Source organism: Colobus angolensis, unplaced genomic scaffold, assembly GCF_000951035.1.
Source record: "Colobus angolensis palliatus isolate OR3802 unplaced genomic scaffold, Cang.pa_1.0 Scaffold352, whole genome shotgun sequence".
NCBI lineage: Eukaryota > Metazoa > Chordata > Mammalia > Primates > Cercopithecidae > Colobus > Colobus angolensis.
Genome location: NW_012116844.1, coordinates 758607 through 782290, shown reverse-complemented (window position 1 = coordinate 782290; position 23684 = coordinate 758607). Strand labels below are relative to the sequence as shown.

Genomic DNA, 23684 nt, shown 5'->3' with positions numbered 1-23684 from the left:
AGGCCCTCGGCCCCGTCGCGCTCCCTGCAAGACTGAGCAGCCGGGAGTGGCTCCCGACCGCCGGCCCCGGCTGCGAGAAAGATGGCGGACCTGGCCGAGTGCAACATCAAAGTGATGTGTCGCTTCAGACCTCTCAACGAGTCTGAGGTGAATCGCGGCGACAAGTACATCGCCAAGTTTCAGGGAGAAGACACGGTCGTGATCGCGGTGAGTGACCCCCGCCGGCACCCCTCCTCCCGCTTCTTCGGGCCGGGCTGTGCAGAGAGTTTAGGGAAGTGGCAGGGTGCAGAATTGAAAGGGGGCAGCGGTGTCCCCAGCCCTCCCCGGCGGGGTTTGCTGGTTCAGATAACCCAGTGGAGGGAGACTGCGCAGCTTCGCGTGCGTTCCGGGATCGCCCCCACCCCAGTCTTCGGCGCCGGGAGACGGGAGGCGCCCAGCCTCAGCCCTGGACACTCCCCCACCTGGGGCAACGGAGGAACGTCCGGGGAGCAAGTTCAGTGCACATTTGTCTGCGTTTCTGTGTGTGCAATTACGGATACTGTTGGTGTTTTGGATTAACCCCAAATTTGCCATTCAGAAAATATGTAATGCTTATATAAAGTTCAGCTGGGGACATTGAGCTCTGAGACAAGCCGTATTATACTTTAGTAAAGATAACTTAGTTTTATAGAAACATAACCAGTCCTTGAACCGTATTCTTTCCCCTGGGAGAAGGAAAAGGCACCAAACAGCTACAAATATTATCTACACCTCAAACTTTCACCCACCACTTTTTGAGTGGTGAATGACTTTTCATGTTAACAATTACAAATGGTAAATGGATGATAGTAGAAAGAAATAGTTGAGCTTTTTTTTTTTTTTAATCGGAATGATCAATTTTGTTTAATCTAGCAGACCTAGCCGACTTTGGTTGGGTCAGATAAGTGCTCCGAAAGACAAATCGCACTCTTGCTAGGTTTTATGGGATAACAGCCTAGGAAAAAGTATCAGCTTTTTGTTTTTATATCAAAGTATTATAAAAACAAGCTTATGAAAAAGATAAAAATTGACCAGTATTAGAGTCATACTTCTGCAATTATGGTCTATCTTGAAGAAAATTGATCTTTGGTAATCCCAAGAACAGTGAGATACTGTTTTTTTGTAATGTAAAACATAACTAGAGTTGAGTGATCATTGTCAGTGAGACCAGAATGTGAGGGTTTTTTAAGGTCTGATCTCTGGCATTGAAAGGTCTGAGAAAATAGCACTCCTAGTTGAAGGAGATTAAAAATTAATTGTAAAGTATGGCATACGAAACAGTGAACTGTGACTAAATTATGTTGGTCTTTCTTGGCAATGCTGTGTAGTAGAACTAACTCTCTACATTGGTACCGTAGTATGAAATTTTAATATGTTAATTTTTCCTCTAATGTCATTCTGTAGTTAATAACTGTATGGAGCTATTTAATTTGGAAATAGGGCAGAGGTTACAGGAGATGGGACAAGGATGATTGAAAGCATTGACACTGAAGACAGACTAAAGTTCTTTAGGATTTTGATGTGAAAGTTTCTCCAAAGTTCAGCTCCGAAAAATGAATGTCTTAGCTCCTTGGTAGGCCTTTGGCAAGCAAGTCATTAGGCCACTAACAACTGCCAACTATTACTGTGTAAAGACCGTCAGGCCAGTTCTTTGTTAACAAGTGCACAAGAAAAACTCTTGTGTAAATGACATCATAGGCCGGCAGAGGCGGAGTAGGAGTAGTTAAGCGCAGTAATCCTTTTCCTTTAGGATGGTATATTTTGCATATAGTCTGGAGGCTTTCAAGGCCTAGATTAGTTGTCACACTTGAGGCCATTAGTTTCTTAAGAGTTTTTGTAATTTACAGTACCTGATCAGCTTCAGCAGTGGTTGGCACATAACAAACCTATTTTTCCTTTTACACTTGTCTTAAGAATGTCTTATTCAGATTTTGTGTTTACACAGATCTGTAGTTATCACTATGATTCTTTTTGTTGGAATGCTAAAATTTAGGAATCATAAAATGTATTAAGATTAGAAGGTAACCTTTGATGAGGCCCAGATATGACATAAACTATGAAGAAAGAACTAAAGGAAAATGAATAAAGGAAACATACATTTATTCTAGGTTTCCATTGGGAAGAAGTTGCTTATAAGTTCTGTTTCAAAATTTCTGTACTCTATATAAACGATAATATTAGGAATAAATGTATAGGTTGGTTTGTGAATGTATAATGAACAGTTAACCTTTAGGTAAACTGATAAGCATTTTAGTTGTTTTTTGGTTGGTTGATTTTATTTTTGAGATTTTTTTGAGTTTTGCTCTTGTTGCCCAGGCTGGAGTGCAGTGGGGTGATCTCAGCACACTGCAACCTCCGCCTCCCAAGTTCAAGGGACTCTACTGCTTCAGCTGCCCGAGTAGCTGGGATTACAGGCACGCGCCACCATGCCCAGCTAATTTTTGTATTTTTAGTAGAGATGGGGTTTCACCATGTTGGCCAGGGTGGTCTAGAACTCCTGACCTCAGGTGATCCACGTGCCTCGGCCTCCCAAAGTGCTGGGATCACAGGTGTGGACCACCGTGCCCAGCCTGTTTTTTTTTTTTAAGTGTAAGCAAAAATACATTACAACTAAATAACAGCTTTAAAAAATGAAAGGCAACATGTTTTGGTTCATTGTTTTCAGAGACTAGTTTCTTGCCTATAGTAACAACATTAATTACTGAGGTCTCGTATTTTTGTTTAGTGTTTTAAATGAATTACTTCCTTTTGTAAATGGTTATAAGAGCAGCCAGGAGGAGCGGAATTAGAAAATCTCTGGGTAAAATCTTCTCGGTTTGTTTTTTTCTTTTTTTTCTGGTTTCTAATCCTGATTCATAATGAACGGTTTAGGAGAGAATTGCTGCAATGCAGCATTTAAAACTCAATTTTTAAAAACATGATTTAAGAATATTTTGTACACAATCTTCTGTTTAGATCAAAATTGAGAGAATATTTTAGTTGATGCTGTTAGAAGCATAATCAGTGCTCATGGAGAAAGTAATTTTTAAGGATTCTGATTTTCTTCTAACTTCAGTTTTTAATACTTTGTCTAAACTTTTTTCCTGCTACTCATGTAATCAGTGATTTTAATATGACACCATGGCAGGCAAATCTTTCAATTTCATAGTGTTTCTCTGTATGCTGTACAGCCTTTAATACAGAATTTATTTTTTAATTAAGTGCTTGTGAAGTGTTATAAATGTAACATTGAATGAAATGAATTATTTTAAGAAAGTCTATAAGTGATATAAACTATTTGCTTTAAATTAGAGAACTTGTTACCTGCAAAACAAGGAGGACAAGGGAAACAGTTTATGTCTTTAAAATGAGCTTGCTGAAAACACCAGAAAAAAAAAAAATGATAGAAAAAATTAGGAGCTTGCTAAAAACTCCAGGAAGAAAAATAAATAAAAAATTACACCTGTTTATGAACCATGAAAGTAGAATATGGTTTATTTGCATCATTAAGTATCTTTACAAATCATTATTCCTTATATGGTACACCGTAAAGGCTTCCAAAAACAAGTTGTGGTAGTTCAGAGGAATTAGAAGAGAATAAAACTAATTAGATAATCTTGCCCAGTTCCTTGCCTAAAGCAAAACAAGATTCTCCCTTTTCAAGTGAATGATTTGGTGTTTGGACCTTCTTGATTACCTTAAGAGGGAAAAATGAAGGGGAGGAGGGAAGGAACCATCATCACATACTTTTACAGTTGTGGAATGTTAGCCCACTATAGTGTCTAACTAAGGAAAATCTAATATAATACACTCCCAAGTGATCTGAAATAATCAGCTATTCAGAATTCCAGAGAAAGACATATCCCTGCCAGAAGGGTGTCCTTCATAACCAAATTTGGTGTTCAGCCTGGTTGGTGCATACTCAAAACAGGAATCACTTCCCTTAAGAAACCTAAGGTATGCAGTCGAGATCAATTTACTCCTTTTTGATTTGTCCCCTTAAAGCGTCATTCAGATGTGAATGCATCTTGTGACTTGGAGTTATTAGTAAAATTGAAATCTGAAACTTCGAGGATCTTTGAAGATACATGGGATTAAAAGTTACATAATGTAAATTTTGAGGCTAAAACCAGGTTTGAAAAATACAGATGTCCAGATGAGTTTTTCTTTGTTTAATCTATTTGAAAAATAGAGATATGCCTTAATTATAGACCATTAGAAATAATCTTTATCACAAAGTCAATTTTCATTCCAGGAAGCCAGAGTAAGTCATTAATTTATGGCTAGATCTTTTAATTAAAACATTTGCCTTACTTAATATTACAAAATCATAATTTGGATTTGCAATCAAGATAAGAAGACTGTTTTGTCAATTTAATGCTAAGCACTTGAGTTAATTTTTATTGAACAATAACTTTTAGAAAGATAATCACTCCAGTCTCAATTATTTTTATGTTTGTGTGTTAACCTTTTAATAGTTGCCATTTATATTATTTTAGTAAGGTTGTAGTGGTAGTTTATATATTTGCTTTGAGTTGGTAACAAGAGTAAGCAGCTTCATAAAGTACTTTTGAGGCAGGCTTTACTACTAAAACTGTTTACTATTGTGAAGCTGTTTACATTATTGTCTGGCATATCTCTTGGTAAATGGTTTAGGAGCACTATTTTCTATTGATGTAAAAATTAAGACCAGGCATCGTAGGTCATGCCTGTAATCCCAGCACTTTGGGAGGCTGAGGCAGGTGGATCACTGGAGGTCAGTTTGAGACCATTCTGACCAACATGGCAAAACCTCATCTCTACTAAAAATACAAAAATTCGCCAGGTGTGGTGGCACGTGCCTGTGGTCCCAGCCACTCAGGAGACTGAGGCACGAGAATCGCTTGAAACCCAGGAAGCAGAGGTTGCAGTGAACTAAGATGGCGTCACTGCACGCCAGCCTGGGCGACAGAGTGAGACTGTTTTAAAAATATATATATGTGTGTGTGTGTGTGTGTGCGCGCGTGTGTATATATGTATATATAAAATTCAGCTGACATCACTTGATCACTTATGTTAGATCCAAGTATACAGCTTAACTTAGTATTCAGGTTTTTGCCTGGCCTTATCCTCTATTACTCTTTGAACGCTACAGTCTGTGCTAATTATTTCTAAAATTGTGTTACTCATCTACACTATCTCATATCTTTATAGTCACTAAATGAATGTCTGCTGAATAAATGAGAAGGGAAAGTTATTTTTGCATAGAAAAACTATTAGTATGGTTCATTTCTGGGTGGTGATTGTTAATTTGATTATACTTAACATTTGTTTTCAGAATTGTTCACCATGAATATATCTTGTGTCAGCAGTAACATAATAGATTTCTTTTAGCCACACCTGTAGAATTGAATGTTAATTGTTTCAGTAGCATCTAAGAAAAGGATATGTTCACATATGTCATAACTAAAGAATAATCAGACATTGATGCCTATTTTAAATTGATGCCAAAGTGAGATGAGCTTATTATATCTGTCAGTAATGCTTTCGGCTTTAGAGGGAAAACCAACAGCTAATAGTGGCTTAAATAATAAGAGGATGTTTTTCTCACATAACAGAAAGCCTGAATATAGGTCCTTCACGGTTCCTTACTCTGTTATACTTTGTCATCCTTTGCTGTTGCTTTTCATCATCCTATTTGTCATATTTGCAGGATGGATGCTACAGCTCCAGGCATTCATTCCAGGAAGGAGAAAGGGCAGTTTCAGCTGAGATGGTCCTTTTTATCAGGATAACAACACCCTTCTCAGAGACCTCAAACAGACTACCACTTCGTATTATTCAGAGCTTGGTCATGTGACTACTAGTTGCAGGGAGACTAGGCTAGCAGGTATTTGGCTTTCCAGCCTATTGGGAGGTAGCAAGGGAAAGGGGAATTGGGAACAGCTTTAGGAGTGTCTGGTTCATTGTTACTTTTATTTCAGACTTTGAGGTGGGGATGTGGAGTGTGGTAGGTCTTTTTCAGCTAAGACCTAGAAAGTGTTTTCTAATGTTAAGGGCTTTTTCTGGGGTCGTGATTGTTTTGTGTTTTAGGGACCAGCTTCCTTTCTTTCCTTTAGAAGAAACTAGAGAGCATGCAGATACTTGCAAATACATAGAACCCCTTACCACTTGTTTTCGGATACCTACTCTTTCTCCTAGATTATTAAATTGTTCCTGCAAGCATTTAAAGTTCCTCAGGTCTTACAAGTCTTTAAAAAACAAACAAAAAAAAAACTTTCTTAGACATACAGCAGATTTTCTGCTCCACTTGATTACCTCCCATTCTTTTTCAATCCATTCCAATCTGACCTTTGTCATTGAGTACTTTTTAGTTTTGTCTTAGCCTCACAACTATGTTTGACATAATCACTCCCTCCTTGAAAATTATTTTTTGTTTGACTTGCATGGACACCACTGATTTTTTTTCAATACCTCTGGCTCCTCAGACTATGTAAGCGGTTCTCCAAGAGTGGTCCATGGAGTCCTCAGTATCATTTTTGGGATCCAGAAGATCAGAGCTGTTTTCAGAATAAGATGATGTCTTTTTAACTGTTTTGATACTTGCATTTGATCGTTGCTCCTTGTACTTCAACTTAACAACTTCCCTTGGTTTCTTGCATTCTATACTGTTCTTTCTGCCTTAGGATCTTTAAGCATCCTCCCAATGCCTAGACTACTTTCCTACACGAAACCTTTTTCATCCTTCATGAGTAATACTGGAAAGAGTGATGATGAATTAGTTGCTGCTTATTCTTCCATTCTTAAATATTCTTTCTCCAAGCGTGTTTCCCTGATATTCTGCTTTCCTGTAGACTTAGGTTCTCCTCCTATATGCTCTCATTGCGCTTTCATAGCACTCAATTGTATGAGTCAGAATTCTGATCACTTAATTGTTTAATGTTTGCCCCACTATTACTTATGCTCCACTAAAGCACAGAGGGAATCTGTCTTGGTTATCATTCTAGCATGTCATCTCACATTCCATAAGTATTTGTTAAATGAAAGAATGTTTGAAAAGCTGTTGCAGGACAGGCATGGTGTTTCACACCTGTAACCCCAGCACTTGGGGAGGCTGAGGCAGGAGGATCTCTTGAGCATAACAGTTCAAGACCAGCCTGGGCAACATAGCATGGTGGCACATGCCTCTAGTCCCAGCTGCTCAGGAGGCTAAGGTGGGAGAATTTCTCGAGCTCAGAAGGTTGAGGCGGCAGTAAGCAGTGATTGTGCCGCTGCACTCCAGCCTGGGTGACAGAACCGAGACCCTGTCTTTAAATAAGTATTTAAAAAAATAAAAATCACTCAGCAATATTTGGCTGCCATAGTAGTGCTAATTATAATTACTGGGAATTACAGTTGTGATTACTGGGCCCTGGGATTGCAGCAAAGACTAAAGACCATTCATGTTTTCCTGGAGTTTATTCTAATGGGTTTGTATATGGTGATTCCTAAGATCCCTTCCATTTCAAAGATTCAATGATATTAAATTATGCATACTAGGTATACTATTTTGAAGATTAAATATATGATGGTATCTGTAAAGGTTAGAAAGGTTCCTTTACCTCTAATTTGTATAGTTGAAACACTTTTTTGTTTTTCAGTCCAAGCCTTATGCATTTGATCGGGTGTTCCAGTCAAGCACATCCCAAGAGCAAGTGTATAATGACTGTGCAAAGAAGATTGTTAAAGGTAAATATATTTAACCTGCTGAGTTGTCTCAGCAATAAGTAAATAAGTTTGTGATCTTTTCTACTTACTCAACTTTCTCTTTTTCATTTTAATGCTCCTTTCTTCTAAGTTAATTGCAGAAGAAAGTTGTTCAAATAATAAAAAGGTCAAATACAATTAGTAAATATTCTATTGCTGAAATTCCATGATTAATTATATACAGTACCTAATTAAGGGTATTATGAGAACTGTGTTACACACTTATTCTTGAGAGATGCATTTCTATTAGATATTTCTGGGAGAGTTTCCAAGGTGGCAATTCTAGAAAGAGAACAGCATGAGAATGAAAACAAAATGGCTAGACACATTTCTAAAAAGTAGTGGAAAATGGCAGTCTATCATTCTTCCATTCCATTGTTATTCCTTCCCCAAAGACTTACCTATATCCCTTGAGGAATTTAACAAGGGTTGCCAAGGGTGAGAAGAGTATGTGAGAAGAGTTAATACTGTAACTTATACAAGGATATTTATAATTTTATGTTTTCTAAAACCATTGAATTTTAAAGCTTTGAGAGTACTCGTTGTTTATCTGGAGTTACTTCCAGTTACTGTAGAAATCTGTTTAATCAAAGGAATGACTATTACTTTGTGATATGATTTATTTCAGTTTTTTACAGCTGTAGTTGTTAAAAACTGCTTCTTAGATTGAGGCAAAATGTGTGTTGTGGCATTCACCACATTTGAGGAGTTGAGATTCAGTATAAAAGTAGATAGATTAGGATAGCATAGGAGTACAGATGTTCATCCTAGTAGCAGGAGATAAAGTGGAGTTATAGAAAAAGGTCTATAGATGTGAGGGAGGGAAAATGTGGATGTACTCATTATATCAATTCCATATTGTCTAATACAGGAGGAGAGTCATCATGGAGATGAGGAAGAGGGAAGAGGTTCTAGGAAAAGGCATGAAATGGATGGATTCAGGCAGTGTAAGAGTATTGCCAGGCAGTATTAAGGGCCCACGCAAGGTTAGCTGCTGAAAGAGTTGAATTTTTGCCCATTTGGAGTTTTGCTAGCTGAGTACAAAAGAGGGAAGTGGGGGACAAGAGAATTGAGGAAATAGTCAAAGGAGTGATTATAATGGTGGACTATGGGATCTAAGGTGGTTAAGTTACAGGAATAAGGATATGAGGGAGGCTAAAGGGCAGTGAAAAAAGGTGATGACATTAGTGGGTTGTAGATCTCAGTGGGGTCAAAGCTTTGTTGGAATCAGGGTACTGGATGGAGTAATAGAAGGTGAATACAGACAGTCCCTGACTTAGAACAACTTAAAATTGTTCGACTTTATGATGGTGGAAAAGCGATACACGTTCAGTAGAAACAGTATTTCTAGTACCTGTACAACCATTCTGTTTTTCACGTTCAGTATAGTATTCAATAAATTATATGAAATATTTGACACTTTATTATAAAATAGGCTTTGTGTTAGATGGTTTTGCTGAATTGTAGGTCAATGTCCGTGTTATGAGCACTTTTTATTTTTTATTTTTTTATTTTTTTTGAGATGGAGTCTCGCTCTGTCGCCCAGGCTGGAGTGCAGTGTCGCAATCTGGGCTCACTGCAAGCTCCGCCTCCCGGGTTCACGCCATTCTCCTGCCTCAGCCTCCCGAGTAGCTGGGACTACAGGCGCCCGCCACCTCACCCGGCTAGTTTTTTGTATTTTTTTTAGTAGAGACGGGGTTTCACCGTGTTAGCCAGGATGGTCTCGATCTCCTGACCTCGTGATCCGCCCGTCTCGGCCTCCCAAAGTGCTGGGATTATAGGCTTGAGCCACCGCGCCCGGCCTATGAGCACTTTTAAAGTAGGCTGTGCTAAACCACGGTGTTTGGTAGGTTACATGTGTTTGATGCATTTTCAGCTTAAGGTATTTTCAACTTACAATACATTTTTTGGGAAGTAGCCCCATTGTAAGTTGAGTATTATCTGTACTTGAAATTGAGATTATGGAAGCAACGCAGTTAGTAATGAAAAGGAAAAGGAGTTGTCATAGAGTTGGCTTCTGAGGTAGTAAAGAAAGATAAGGCCAGACATGGTGGGTCACACTTGTAATTCCAGCACTTTGGGAGGCTGAGGTGGGAGGATTGCTTGAGGCCAGGAGTTTGAGACCAGCCTGGGCAACAGCGAGACCTCATCTCTGTTTTTAAAATAAAAATGAAAGAATAAATAAGATTGCAGAAAATTTGGTTGAGGAGCTGAGAGGCCAGGTTATTTTAGTAGGATTATCTGCTACAGACTTTGAAACCACCAATACTGTTGTATTACAGCAGTAATGGTATTGGTGAGAGGGAGTGAACTGGGTACTGAAATCTTAGTAAAATGAAGGAGAATTAACACTTGTAATTGTGTAAATGACTGCAGCAAAGAGGAACAGGGTCATCATGTTGTAAGCATCATGTGGTTTTCCAGAGGGATCTATCATAGAACGCAATTTCTTTGATTGAGACATACTTCTGTCTCATCAGTACAGTTTAAAATTACATCAGCTTTCTATTAACTAATAGAAAGTTACTGATTCATGAATTCATGGGCAATTTGAACATGCAGGTCGTTTTTGTATCTCTTGCTGCCTACTTTAAACCCCACCCCATACTTGCACTTCAGAGAGCAAACCTTTAAGGTGTAGATTCCATTTTGTTCATTTTAGCTTTTAATCATATTTTGAGCTTTATTTTTGTATCTTACCGGGGATCTAGTAAGTTGGCTGTCAGCACATTTGATAAGTCTATTAAAGTGTCAAAGGCATTGAAGTTTGAAAAATACGATTCTAAATCATTTATAAAGCGCTTAATGGGCCATGGTCCCTAGCTTAATCTTCTAAAATGAATAAGATTGTTGGCAGTTATTTAAATCACACTGTTTGGGTATTCAGCCGACCTCAGAGCCTCTTACCTATACAGTTGGCTAGTCCTTAATTTGTCAACATACTCACAAGAAAATGATGAAAAACTTGAATCCTTTTATCAAGCGTTGGTGCATGAGTCTAGTATTTGCCCAAAGTACCAATTGAATAACCATATCCAAACAGGAAATGAGGTTAGTTCAACCATAGTCTTTACTTAATGAAATTTGGTATATGTATTTCATAATCTATTGCTTTTCCCATTTTGAAAATGTATGTAACGTTTGTGTCTTCTATTACCTTTGTTCTCTTTGGCTTTTAAAACTAATCTACAGTAGCTGTGAGATTTTTATCCTTGGAATGTAATCCTCCTTAGTAACTAGAAACTTGGGCTCATTTGAAGCCATTCTTTTGCTATCATACTTTCCACATCAACCTTAAAGTCTCTCTCAACGATGTTTATTCTGTTGTCCTGTTTTGAGGATCATATTTGTGGAAGATGGTAGTAAACAGAAGTACCTCCGTTATAATATCATCAGTTAATATTTTATGGTCTTTCCTAAGCAATTCAGGTTCATTCATTCATTCATTCATTTTTTTTTTCTGAATATGACTTTAAAAGTTCTTCTTAGGGCCTTAGTTTTTATTTTGTTTTGGTTTTCTAAGAGTTACTTATCCTGGACTTTTATCTTTCTCATGCTGTTCTGATGGGTTCTCTGTCTCTCTTGTACATCCTTAGTTACATAGTCTCTTAATAATAGGCTCATACTCAGAGTTTTTCAAAATCTGTTGTTTTTTAAGTGGTACCTAACCTTTAGGAAAAGAAGAAGGTGAAGTCTGTTGTCCTGACATTTAGGATACATGCATCTATTACTTTTGTTCTGCTTTATTACTATTTGCAGTTCTAAGGTGAAATCATTAGCTTCCTGAAATTTCTCTTCTTTTCTCAAAATTTCAGTCCCTTCTTCATCCTGCTTTACTGTTTGGAACTGTGTTCAGGATAATAGTTCCCTTTTCTGTAATATGGTAAGAGTATAATCTTAGGAATCAGACAGTCCTAGATTGAATTCTAGGCTCTGCCACTTTCTTGCTATGTGACTTTTGGCAAGTTACCTAACCTTTCCAAATCTCAATTTCTTCTTCTGCAAAATAGGTACTAGGAGTTGTTAAACACAAAACAGGTATCAACTGCTAGTTGTGGCCTCTGTCTTCTTCTTCTTTCTTTGTTTTTTTAATTGAGATGGAGTTTTGCTCTTGTTGCCCAGGCTGGACTGCAATGGCGCGATCTCGGTTCACTGCAACCTCTGCCTGCTGGGTTCAAGTGATTTTCGTGCCTCAGTCTCCTGAGTAGCTGGGATTAAAGGCATGCGCCGCTACGTCCTGCTAATTTTTGTGTTGTTAGTAGAGATGGGGTTTCTCCATGTTGGTCAGGCTGGTCTTAAACTGCCAACCTCAGGTGATCCGCCCGCCTTGGCCTTCCAAAGTGCTGGGATCACAGGCGTGAGCCACCATGCTCGCCATGTGTCCTCTGTCTTCTTAGAGGAAATTATTAATTCAATCAGTCATGGTTGTATTTGGGATAAACTCATAGTCTCAGCTATTTCTACTGCACAAAATCAGACTTCCAGCAAGTGTTAGAATACAAGGTTTCTATCATAATCTCTTTCTTCTTCTATGCAACCTTTGTAATTTATGTCAGTATCACGTGGCCATGATTTCCTTTTATCTTCACCCAAGTGCTCTGTACCATTTTGGAGGAGACTGTATGTAGTAGCTGGTGGGACTTGTCCTGGACAAGGATATGAATGTGGCAGCGTTACCAGTAATACACGTATTTAAGGAGAAGGATGGCGTAGGGGTAGGTACCTAGAGAGGTGTGAGGACAGGAAAGCAATTAAATACATGGGACAATGTACTTGGGACAATCATTGTTAAACAGATTGGATGGGAAGCCATGGTTAGAAATTGTTGGTAAGCAAAGATCAGCAGAATGATGGGCCAGCTGGAATTTCTTTTGAGATAGAGATTTGATGAGCAAGTTGCCAGTAATGACCTGAAAGCAGGTAGTACTCTCTGGGTCACTGACAAGTTCATTGAGATTGCACTTGCTCATAATTGTCTGGACAAGTTTATAATTTGATTATATGTAAGGCTGTTACCATTCCCTATTTGTAGATTTGTTAGATACAATTGTTTCTTTTGAATAAGATTTATCCGCTTGTATTCTCTTGAATTCTGAATCTGAGTGATTTGTTTCCCTTGTGTTAAGTAGTTATTTATTCAGTGCCCAATATATGATAAGCATCTCATCAGGTCTTTGTAGATTTCCTGTTTTTTCCACCATGACTTCCTGACATGAACTCTCTGCCACTGTATTCACCTTTGGGTTTTCCAGATGTAGCCTGCCTTGTGTTTATTTTGGTTCCTCTGCTCCTTGAATATATAGTACAGTGGTTAAGAGCAGGTCTCTGGAGCCAAGTCTATTTGCATTTGCATCTCAACTTCATCTTACTAGCTGTGGAGTTACAGTCAAGTTTATTGAACCTCTCTGTGTCTCAGTTTTCTCATCTCATCAATAATAGTACAGTGCAGGCCAGGTGTGGTGGCTCACACCTGTAATCCTAGCACTTTGGGAGGCCGAGGCGGGTGGATCTCCTGAGATCAGGAGTTAAAGACCAGCCTGGCCAACATGGTGAAGCCCCGTCTCTACAAAAAATACAAAAATTAGCTGAGTGTGGTAGCACACACCTGTAATCCTAGATACTTGTGAGACTGAGGCAGGAGAATTGCTTGAACCTGGGAGGCAGAGGTTGCAGTAAGCCAAGATTGCACCACTGCACTCCAGTCTGGGTGACAGAGCAAGAATGTCTCAAAAGCAAAAAACAAATAGTACAGTGCAGGGGGTTTTGTGATGATTAAATAGAATAATATATAAAAAAATAGTTAGAACCTGACTCATTGTAAGTTCTCAGATGTTAATAGTAACTTCATATGATGACTTCTAATTCTCAGAGCTTTTCCCTAAGTAGTCATTTTGTTGGGGGCAGCTGAAGCTCAGAGAGATACAAAGTGACTTTTCTAAAACGTGATTTCACTAGCTAAATATTTAGCTGTTATCTCACTGGCTAAATATGTTTTTTCTGTTGATAAAGTATGACAGAAGTAATACTTATTGAGAGTTGTCCACCTTTGTTTCTCATAGGAATGACAAAAGTATATTAAAAAGGGTGAGGGAGGCTTTAGAAAGATGCTGTACATTGATGATGGTAATAAATATTCAATGAGCATTTGAGTTCCTCCGGAGTACCAGGCACTGTGTTAGGAGTTAAACACAGTCCTGACCTTGAGGAGTTGACAGGGTGGTAAGTAAAGCAAACAAGTAAATTGACAGAATACTCATTGGTAAGTATTATGATTAAATGCAGATACTGTAAGAACACATAGGATGAGACTTTTACCCAGATATTTTGGGGGTGGGTTGTGGAATTGGTTTCGAGAAAGAAGTGAATGTGATACATGAAATAATTTTGCTTTCCTTCTGAAAAATGAAAAGATTTTGAAGGAAAGTTTCAAATGTTTGGAGTCTCTTAAAATCTTCCCAGGGAAGTAAGTAATGATGTCTTTTTTCTCATTAATAAATGTTTCTGTAGGAAATCTATTATCTAGTTAGTTGTGCCCAATGTTGGGGTTATTTTTTTCTTTTAAAAATAATAAAAACAAGGATTGGCTTGCTTACTGGTTTACTTTTCACTGTTATATTCTGTTTCCAACAGAGGCTTCTCTTTTTATTTTGACTTCCTCTAGAATAGAATGTAATTTCATAGTACTTTTCTTGTCACCAAAAACAAAAAACAAAATCCTCGAAAGCCAGAAATCAAAAGATTGCCTTTTTTCCCCCTTTGACCTAATAAAGGAATATATTTAAATGTTAATGTCAGAAGCTGGCAAAAAATTGAAAAAAAAATTCATAGGAGGGTCAGGTGCAGGGGCTTACTTAGGCCTGTAATCCCAGCACTTTGTGAAGCTTGAGGCAGAAGGGTTGTTTGAGCCCAGGAGTTTGAGACCAGCCTGGGCAACATAGCAAGACCCTGTCTCTACAAAAAGTTTTTTAGAATTAACCAGGCGTGGTGGCATGTGTCTCTCTAGTCCTGGCTACTTGAAGCTGAAGCAGGCAGCTTACTTACTACACCCAGAAGGTCGAGGCTGCAGTGACCAGTGAGCTATTTACTGTGCCATGGCACTCTGAACAGAGGGGAGACCCTGTCTCATAACTTTTTTTTTCCATAGAAACTTCTTGGTAATTAATTTTGATTTTTCATGGGAACTTCTTGGTAATTGATTTTGAGGTAGGACTGAGTGTTATACTTCGTGGGTACGATAAAGAGGAAGGTAGGGGTTTGTGAGGATTAGCTACTAATTAACCATCAGTCTCGTTTCTAAAATCTCATCTGTATGTAAATTGGCAGAGGACATTTTTCTTTTTGATCACATAAAGCTTTGGAATGTAGAGTAATGACATTTGAGATACATGCTGATAGAAGAAATTCTTTATTATAGGTAATGGAATTTAAAATTTGTTTCTTAATTGACCACAGAAAGCAGTCTGGGTCCAGAAAAATTGCTTAGATGGGTCATCATTAAGAAATTTACTATTGTTATCTATTTATAACATATATATATAACACACATACATGTAACATATATTTTTATAACATAACATGTATATGTTATATATTTCCTTTAATGTCTTTATAAATCCTTTATGTACTAAACTTTGATGGAGTCTTTCATATTAGCAGAAAGAAAATCTGAATCTTTCTTGCCACTCTTTCCACAAATAATTTTGGTAGTTTTTTTGAGACAGAGTCTCACTCTGTCACCCAGGCTGGAGTGCAGTGGCTCCATCTCAGCTCACTGCAACCTCCTTCTCCTGGGTTTAAGCGATTCTTGTGCCTTAGTCTCTCGAGTTGCTAAAATTACAGGCACGTACCTTCACGTCCAGCTAAAGTTTTTTTTTTTTTGAGATGGCGTCTCACTCTGTCACCCAGACTGGAGTGCAGTGGCACAGTCTCGGCTCACTGCAACCTCTGCCTGCCCGATTCAAGCAATTCTCCTGCCTCAGCCTCCCGAGTAGCTGGGACAACAGGTGCGCGCCACCAAGCCTGGCTAATTTTTTTGTATTTTTAGTAGAGACAGGGTCTCACCATGCTGACCAGGCTTGAACTCTTGACCTCGTGATCTGCCTGCCTTGGCCTCCCAAAGTGCTGGGATTACAGGAGTGAGTTACTGCACCCAGCCACTCCCACAAATATTTTATTGTACAGAATTTAGTATGCAAGGATTAGAAAGAGGGTGTGTGTGTGTGTCTTTGTGTGTCTTTTAGGGTCTTTTATACCTCACTGAGAATAAACATCTCACATTTCCCTGTAACATTCTTTAAGTAATTTCTTTTTTAACCTTTTCTCTACCCTATCATCTTGTAGTTTAAGTAATTTCTTATGAATCTTTCTTAAGGAAAAAAATCCCCTGAATTATAAAGTCTCTTATTTTCTCATAGATGTACTTGAAGGATATAATGGAACAATATTTGCATATGGACAGACATCCTCTGGGAAGACACACACAATGGAGGTAACATTTTATAATCTGTGCTTAGATGTAATTTGCAATACATACAGCATTCATTCATTATTTGTGATACTATTTCACCATGCATAGACATTTTAATTTACTCTTCATTGCCTTTTCTCATACTAATAATATGCATGTAACATCATTGTTGGAATCTAATCAGTTCCTGAATTTAAATAGTAAGGGATACCTGTATTTGAGATTATATTTGAGATTGTTTTATCAGTTAGCATAACCATAAAATAACATTTTAGACAAGAATTTTCTATCACCCTGTTATATGGGAAATTTTGAATGCTTATATGTTGTTGATTCTATTTAGTGTAAATAACTTTTTCCTGTTCTCCTTGGCTCCTCCTTCCTCAAAATACCTCTTACTCTTCTCTGATAAGAATGTTGCCATAATTATCAGTGCTGCTGTTAATAATAGATGTGGACCCACTATAGCTTTGCTTCTAGAAAACAGCCTGTGATTTTCTGCCACTGCTAAAGAGCATCTGTTTTTATCATTTATTTGAATGTACTATATTAAGTAAATGACTGCTGCTTTTAGTGTGATTGATATTACTGATTTTCATATCATAGAGAACAAGGACATCCTAGTGTTTGCATGAATTTGCCTTGAAGCAGGAGGAGCAATGTAGAATTATATGGAAAGAAACTAAAATCTTTTTGATTATGTTCATTTTACAATGAACATTTTACAAGCATGGATAACCTAAATCTAGTGATTAAATGAAGTGTTAAGATCTGTTGGTAACCCATGTGGTTGATGTACAGTACTATGTGTATGTGTAATAGTTGAATTGGATTTTTTAGGTATTTACAGAGCCGTTTCCACAAAATACAGTTCCCATCCTTTCTTGACTGTAAGTTGTAGATTGAAACTCTTTGTTTTTACTTCATGTTTTATAATTTGTCTAAGAAGTCTAGTTTTGTTTTTTGTTTAGGGTAAACTTCATGATCCAGAAGGCATGGGAATTATTCCAAGAATAGTGCAAGATATTTTTAATTATATTTACTCCATGGATGAAAATTTGGAATTTCATATTAAGGTAAATTCCTTGAGGAATGTTTGTATTTTATTTTACAGCAAGAATACTGTTCTTAAAAAAAAAATAAATGCTAGTTTCTTTAAAGTAATTTTAAAAACTATTTTTATGGAAAGGCATAGTTGAAAGATCATTCAGGTTAGTAAACTTGGATTCTTGTTCATCTGCCATTAGATGAACAGGAATGTTAACTAACTTAAATAATTAAGTCTTTAGCCTCTTCCATAAAATAAAGGAGGTTGCTTTACTGCAGAACTCGAAAGTTTCTACTACACAAAACTATTCTAATTCATTTTAGATGAAGATAATGTAAATTATGTCCAGTGGGAAGACTGCTTAAATAACTAAGCTAATTTGATTAATTTATGTCTTCCCATTAGAATGTGAACTATGGCTGGTATGTTAATAACTGTTCTCCTAGTCTAAACAGTGCCTAGCACTCAGACCTCAATATGTGAGTAAGTTATTATATAATTTCAGTTGATTGATGTTTTTTAAATTTGTCCTTTAGGTTTCATATTTTGAAATATATTTGGATAAGATAAGGGACCTATTAGATGGTAAGTTAAATTCTTGCTAATCAGTTTTAAATAGCATCTGTTAATTCCTTTTTAATAGTAGATACGAGACTATTTCTTTGTAACCTGTATGAAACTGTCTTAAGTTATTGGAAATAGAATTTTTTTTTCTTCTAAAGTTTTAGTTGAATACCTCTAAATAGAATAACTTGTTTAAAGCGATGTTTATGGGTACTTCTTAAGTAGTAATTAGAGCACTGGACTGGGAGTTACATAATCTGAGCCCTGAGTTCTAGTCTTCTGTCAGCTCTCAATTAGATAAGTTGTCCTTAGGCAAACCATTGAACCACTCCCGGTTAACGTTCTTGTTTATAAAATGTGGGTGGAGTGGTCCTAAAATTCTATATTGTTACATTGGTTTCTATTTAAATCTCCTACTGTGTCTATAAGGTCTGCTTTAGAGCAATGTTTTAGTATTTTTTTGAGTTCAACTATTGCTGTTAGGCTGCTCAGAGAAGCCTATCAATTGAATTATTTCACATCCAGTGTTAGTTTTAGGAGAATGTTGCTAATATTTATTTTTCTTTTTCAGTTTCAAAGACCAACCTTTCAGTTCATGAAGACAAAAACCGAGTTCCCTATGTGAAGGTATTTATAGTACAGTTGTCTAGAAAAACCCTGTAATGCTTTTTTTTTGAGACAGTCTCACTCTGTCTCCCAGGCTGGAGTGCAGTGGTGCAGTCTTGGCTCACTGCAACCTCTGCCTTCCAGGTTCAAGCAATTCTCCTGCCTCAGCCTCCTGAGTAGCTGAGATTACAGGCGTGTGCCACCACGCCCAACTAATTTTTGTAGTTTTAGTAGAGACAGGATTTCACCATGTTTGCCAGACTGGTCTCAAACTCCTGATCTCCTGATCCACCCGCCTCTGCCTCCCAAATTGCTGGGGTTACAGGCATTTGAGCCACCGTGCCTGGCAGCTCCTGTAATACATTTTTAAAGGATATTAACTTTATTTATTTATTTATTTATTATACGGAGTCTCGCTGTGTTGCTCAGGCTGGAGTGCAGTGGCTCACTGCAACCTCCACCTCCCAGGCTCAAGCAATTCTTCTGCCTCAGGCTCCCAAGTAGCTAGGATTGCAGGCATCTACCACTGCGCCCGGCTAATTTTTGTATTTTTATTAGAGACAGGGCTTCACCATGTTAGCCAGACATTAATGTATTTTTAAAAATTATTTCATAGGGGTGCACAGAGCGTTTTGTATGTAGTCCAGATGAAGTTATGGATACCATAGATGAAGGAAAATCCAACAGACATGTAGCAGTTACAAGTAAGTAGAAAATAACACCGGTTAGGATTTAAAACCAGCTTAAAATATCCCTTATCCAAGTGATTAATTATAAGATTGTTATAAGATTGCTTTAGGGAAATTGTTAAGAGGAAATCATGTTTATTTATATTTGTGTAATTTCCTTGCAGATATGAATGAACATAGCTCTAGGAGTCACAGTATATTTCTTATTAATGTAAAACAAGAGAACACACAAACGGAACAAAAGCTGAGTGGAAAACTTTATCTGGTTGATTTAGCTGGTAGTGAAAAGGTAAAGTCTTCATGTATTTTGATAAATATTTAAGCATCCTTGTGAACTTTAGTTTGAATTGGGAGTTATGCAGGATTCATTGTTGCATCTTGAAAACTTATGAAATTGGATTTGGTAACCAGAGATTTGTAACTGCTGATACCATTGCTTTATGATGACATTAACTGAATAATCAGTTCCAAGTTACTGTTGTTTGACCATAGTCTAGTTCAACTCATAAACAGTTTCTGTGACTTAAGATGTGTTCCTGGTGAGAACTTGTTTGGCATATGTTGTTATAAACTTTATTAGGTATCCCTTTTCTAATTTTTGATATGTATTTTATCCATATTGGCAGTGGGGTCCCTATTAAAACTGGTAACTGTCCATTAGTCTTTTCTGGTTTGGTTGGACTTGCTTCTTTCCTTTGGATGATTGTTTCATTATTATAATTCTATACAGTCTGATTCTAGTCTATATCAAATTAAGTTTGAATGTTATAATGGGGACCTCTGTGACCATTTTTGCTGTTGTGCTAATTTTGTTTCTTCTGCTTAGAATGATACATCTGTTCTGTTCTGTTGTGAAGTCTTATACACATCTTTCAAAGATTATCTAATGTTGAGAATTCTCCTAAGCTGTTTCTTCAGCCAACATTGCTAATTTATTGTTCTGACCTATCTTTAACATAGATATTAGCTGGGCGTGGTGGCGCACGCCTGTAATCCCAGCTACTGGGGAGGCTGAGGCAGGAGAATTGCTTGAACCCGGGAGGCGGAGGTTGCAGTGAGCCGGAATTGAGCCACTGCACTCCAGCCTAGGTGACAGAGTGAGACTCAGTCTCAAAAAAAATAAAAGCCACACAACATAGATATTTAGATACTTCATGGTTTTTTTTTTTTTTTTAGAAGAAGCAGGTTTGCTTATATAATGAGTTTAAACTCAGTTTCTGTTTTCTAATAGTTACAACATCAGCATTATGCATTAGCCAGTTTTAGAAGGTTCCTCTTTTCTAATGTAGCAAAGGGAACTAACAGATTAATGAACTACAAATTTACATTTAAAGTGGTTATTTTCAAGAGTACCTACAAACTACAGATAAAATTTGATGTCTCTCTAATCAAACTCTTAAGAGTAGTACTCAAGAAATGGTGGTACCTAAGAGTAAATGCTTGGCAAATAAGATCATGAAGCTTTTCATGTTCTTTTTTCTTTTTTGCTGGTTATTGATGACCTATGAAAATTTTAGAAAATTTAAAGAACATTTTTGTAATTTTGTTTCATTCTTTTGAAATCTTATGTATAGGTTAGTAAAACTGGAGCTGAAGGTGCTGTGTTGGATGAAGCTAAAAACATCAACAAGTCACTTTCTGCTCTTGGAAATGTCATTTCTGCTTTGGCTGAGGGTAGTGTGAGTATACATGTCTTCTATCTCCCTGTTACCTTATGGGGCATTATTTAAATATAGGTGTATATGTGTGCATGGGTGTGTGTGAGAGAGAGAGAGAGAGAGATTCACTGTGTTTGAATCAGTATGTGTAAGTTAGTTGTCTTTTGGGAGTTTATAATATTGTATGTATATCCTAGTTCACATTTTAATATCAAATAGTTAACTGAAATAACCTTTTAATTTATTTAAAGTAGCATATTTTTATAACATTTTATTGTACAGAAACCCACTGGTCTTGTTTTCTTTCTTTGTTTTTGTATGCAGACGTATGTTCCATATCGAGATAGTAAAATGACAAGAATCCTTCAAGATTCATTAGGTGGCAACTGTAGAACCACTATTGTAATTTGCTGCTCTCCATCATCATACAATGAATCTGAAACAAAATCTACACTCTTATTTGGCCAAAGGTTTGTTGTTAAGAAAGTACAAAACCTAAATGTAGATAGACCTTTTGTTTATAAAATGTAGGAAAATGTGAGCTGTTATTCAAACCTGTACATATTGTTTTGTGCTAGACACACTCAGTTTGAATTGATGACAGATAAAACAAGGTGGGTCTGTTTTTGATACTGCTTGGTTTAAGTTTTAGTACACATTAAAGTCAGCTGTAATTTTAGTCAAATTTATGTGACAAGCTGTAATTTGGTATTAAAGAAAATAAGCATTTGACTCAAATAATGACGTAAAAGCCTGGCAAACGTAATCCTGTGTTAGGCCTGTAGACATGCATGACAGGTTAACATCTATATGAGATGATTAGGAAAATCAGTAATGATGATTCCGTCTTTGACTTTCAACAGTAATTTCTTAATTCAGCCTTGCAAACAAATCAGAAAAATATAGGTCTTTGTCTTTTATTTTTAGTGGTTTGTTGATTTTTTTTTTTAAGCTATTGACGGATTTTGGAGCAGACTCAAATTTAGTTGGGTTGTAAATAACCTCATAGGTTGTGGCTTTTAGTATTTAGTCTAAGAGATTACTAGACAAGAATAAATTTCTTAGCCATATATACATATATTCCATATAGATAAAATTAAAAATAATTGCACTCTCATCACTTTTTTCCTCCAATTACATCTCTTAGGGCCAAAACAATTAAGAACACAGTTTGTGTCAATGTGGAATTAACTGCAGAACAGTGGAAAAAGAAGTATGAAAAAGAAAAAGAAAAAAATAAGATCCTGCGGAACACCATTCAGTGGCTTGAAAATGAACTCAACAGATGGCGTAATGGTAATAACTTAAGAATTTGTCATCTTAAGTTTGTTAAATACAGATTTAGAGCATAGAAACGTAGAAATAGTTCAGCAAAATCAGTAAGTGACTAGATCAAGAAATTTAATAGACATCGAAATAATTTTTAAAAATCTAATAGAAATCCTGGAGCTGAAAAATAAAATGAGCAAAATGCAGTAGAGACCATCAGTAGTAGAATTAATTAACCAGAAGAAAGCATCTGAACTTGAAGACAGATTATTTGAAAATAACACAGTCAGAGAATAAAAAGTTTAAAAGAACGACGCTGAGTGCAGTGGCTTACGCCTGTAATCCCAGCACTTTGGGAAGCCGAGGTGGGCAGGTCACCTGAGGTCAGGAGTTTAGAGACCAGCCTGGCCAACATGGTGAAACCCCATCTCAACTGAAAATACCAAAATTAGCCTGGCATGGTGCTGAGCAGCTGTAATCCCAGCTAATGAGAAGTCTGAGACAATAGAATTGCTTGAACCCTGAAGGCAGAGGTTGCAGTGAGCCTGGATTGCACCACTGTACTCCAGACAGGGTGACAGATTGAGACTCCGTCTCCAAAAAAAAAAAAAAAAATTTTTTAAAGGAATGAAATTGAAATTAGTTTTAGACATGTCGTTTCTTATTAACCACTTTATCATCTTATTTTAGGGGAGACGGTGCCTATTGATGAACAGTTTGACAAAGAGAAAGCCAACTTGGAAGCTTTCACGGTGGATAAAGATATTGCTATTACCAATGATAAACCAGCAACCACGATTGGAGTTATGGGAAATTTTACTGATGCTGAAAGAAGAAAGTGTGAAGAAGAAATTGCCAAATTATACAAACAGCTTGATGACAAGGTAGGTATTTCTGGATTTAGGTCTGTTTTATATTAGGATACTATTGACATGAGTGTTTTTATTTTCTAATTTTTCATATTTTAGTGCTGTGGGCACTTAGGATCTTTATACATATTCCTTGATTTCTGTTAATCTTGTAAAAATTATTAACAAAATAAGTCATAATTTTAGTTTCTATGTGGAAACTGTATGAGGGTGTATTTTTTTTCCCCCTCTTTTTAAGCTGAAAGAATTTTATAAGGCAGCAGTCCCCAACCTTATTGGCACCAGGGACTGGTTTCAGGGAAGACAATTTTTCCATGGACCAGGGTGGGAGAGATGGTTTTGGGATGAAACTTCCACCTTGGATTATCAGGCATTAGATTCTCATAAGGAACCTGTAACCTAGATCTCTTGCATGCACAGTTCATAATAGAGTTTGCACTCTTAATGATATTCTAATGCCGCTGATCTGTCAGAAGGCGGAGCTTAAGTGGCAATGCTTGCTGCTCACCTCCTGCTGTGCGTCCCAGGTCCTAACAGGCTTCCAGTACTGCTCTGTGGCCTGGGAACTTGGGGACCCCTGTTCTAACGAAAATTTGGCATTGGGTCATTGGGAGCCTTAATGATACCAACTGTTAGAATCAGGGCTCTGAAGATTCCAATAAAAGATGATGTAAGAGATTAAGGGAAACACAATAGAGTGGAAATAATATCTTCCTGCTTTGCATATAGAAGTAAAGTCAATAGTATGAATAATAGCAAATTAAGAACATAAGAATGGAAGGCAAGAACAAG

At 37.1% G+C, this 23684-nt stretch overlaps 1 protein-coding gene across 1 annotated transcript in view; it reads left to right on the top strand.

Moving 5' to 3' along the window:
* The window catches only part of KIF5B (kinesin family member 5B), a 44123-nt gene continuing 20439 nt past the window's right edge, over window positions 1-23684 (top strand). The window contains 12 exon segments of the mRNA XM_011952952.1: window positions 1-207; window positions 7617-7704; window positions 16137-16210; window positions 17161-17265; window positions 17774-17822; window positions 18373-18428; window positions 19024-19111; window positions 19261-19385; window positions 20671-20775; window positions 21079-21224; window positions 21902-22050; window positions 22714-22907. Of these exon segments, the coding sequence (XP_011808342.1) occupies window positions 82-207; window positions 7617-7704; window positions 16137-16210; window positions 17161-17265; window positions 17774-17822; window positions 18373-18428; window positions 19024-19111; window positions 19261-19385; window positions 20671-20775; window positions 21079-21224; window positions 21902-22050; window positions 22714-22907 (1305 nt within the window). The 5' untranslated portion in view covers window positions 1-81.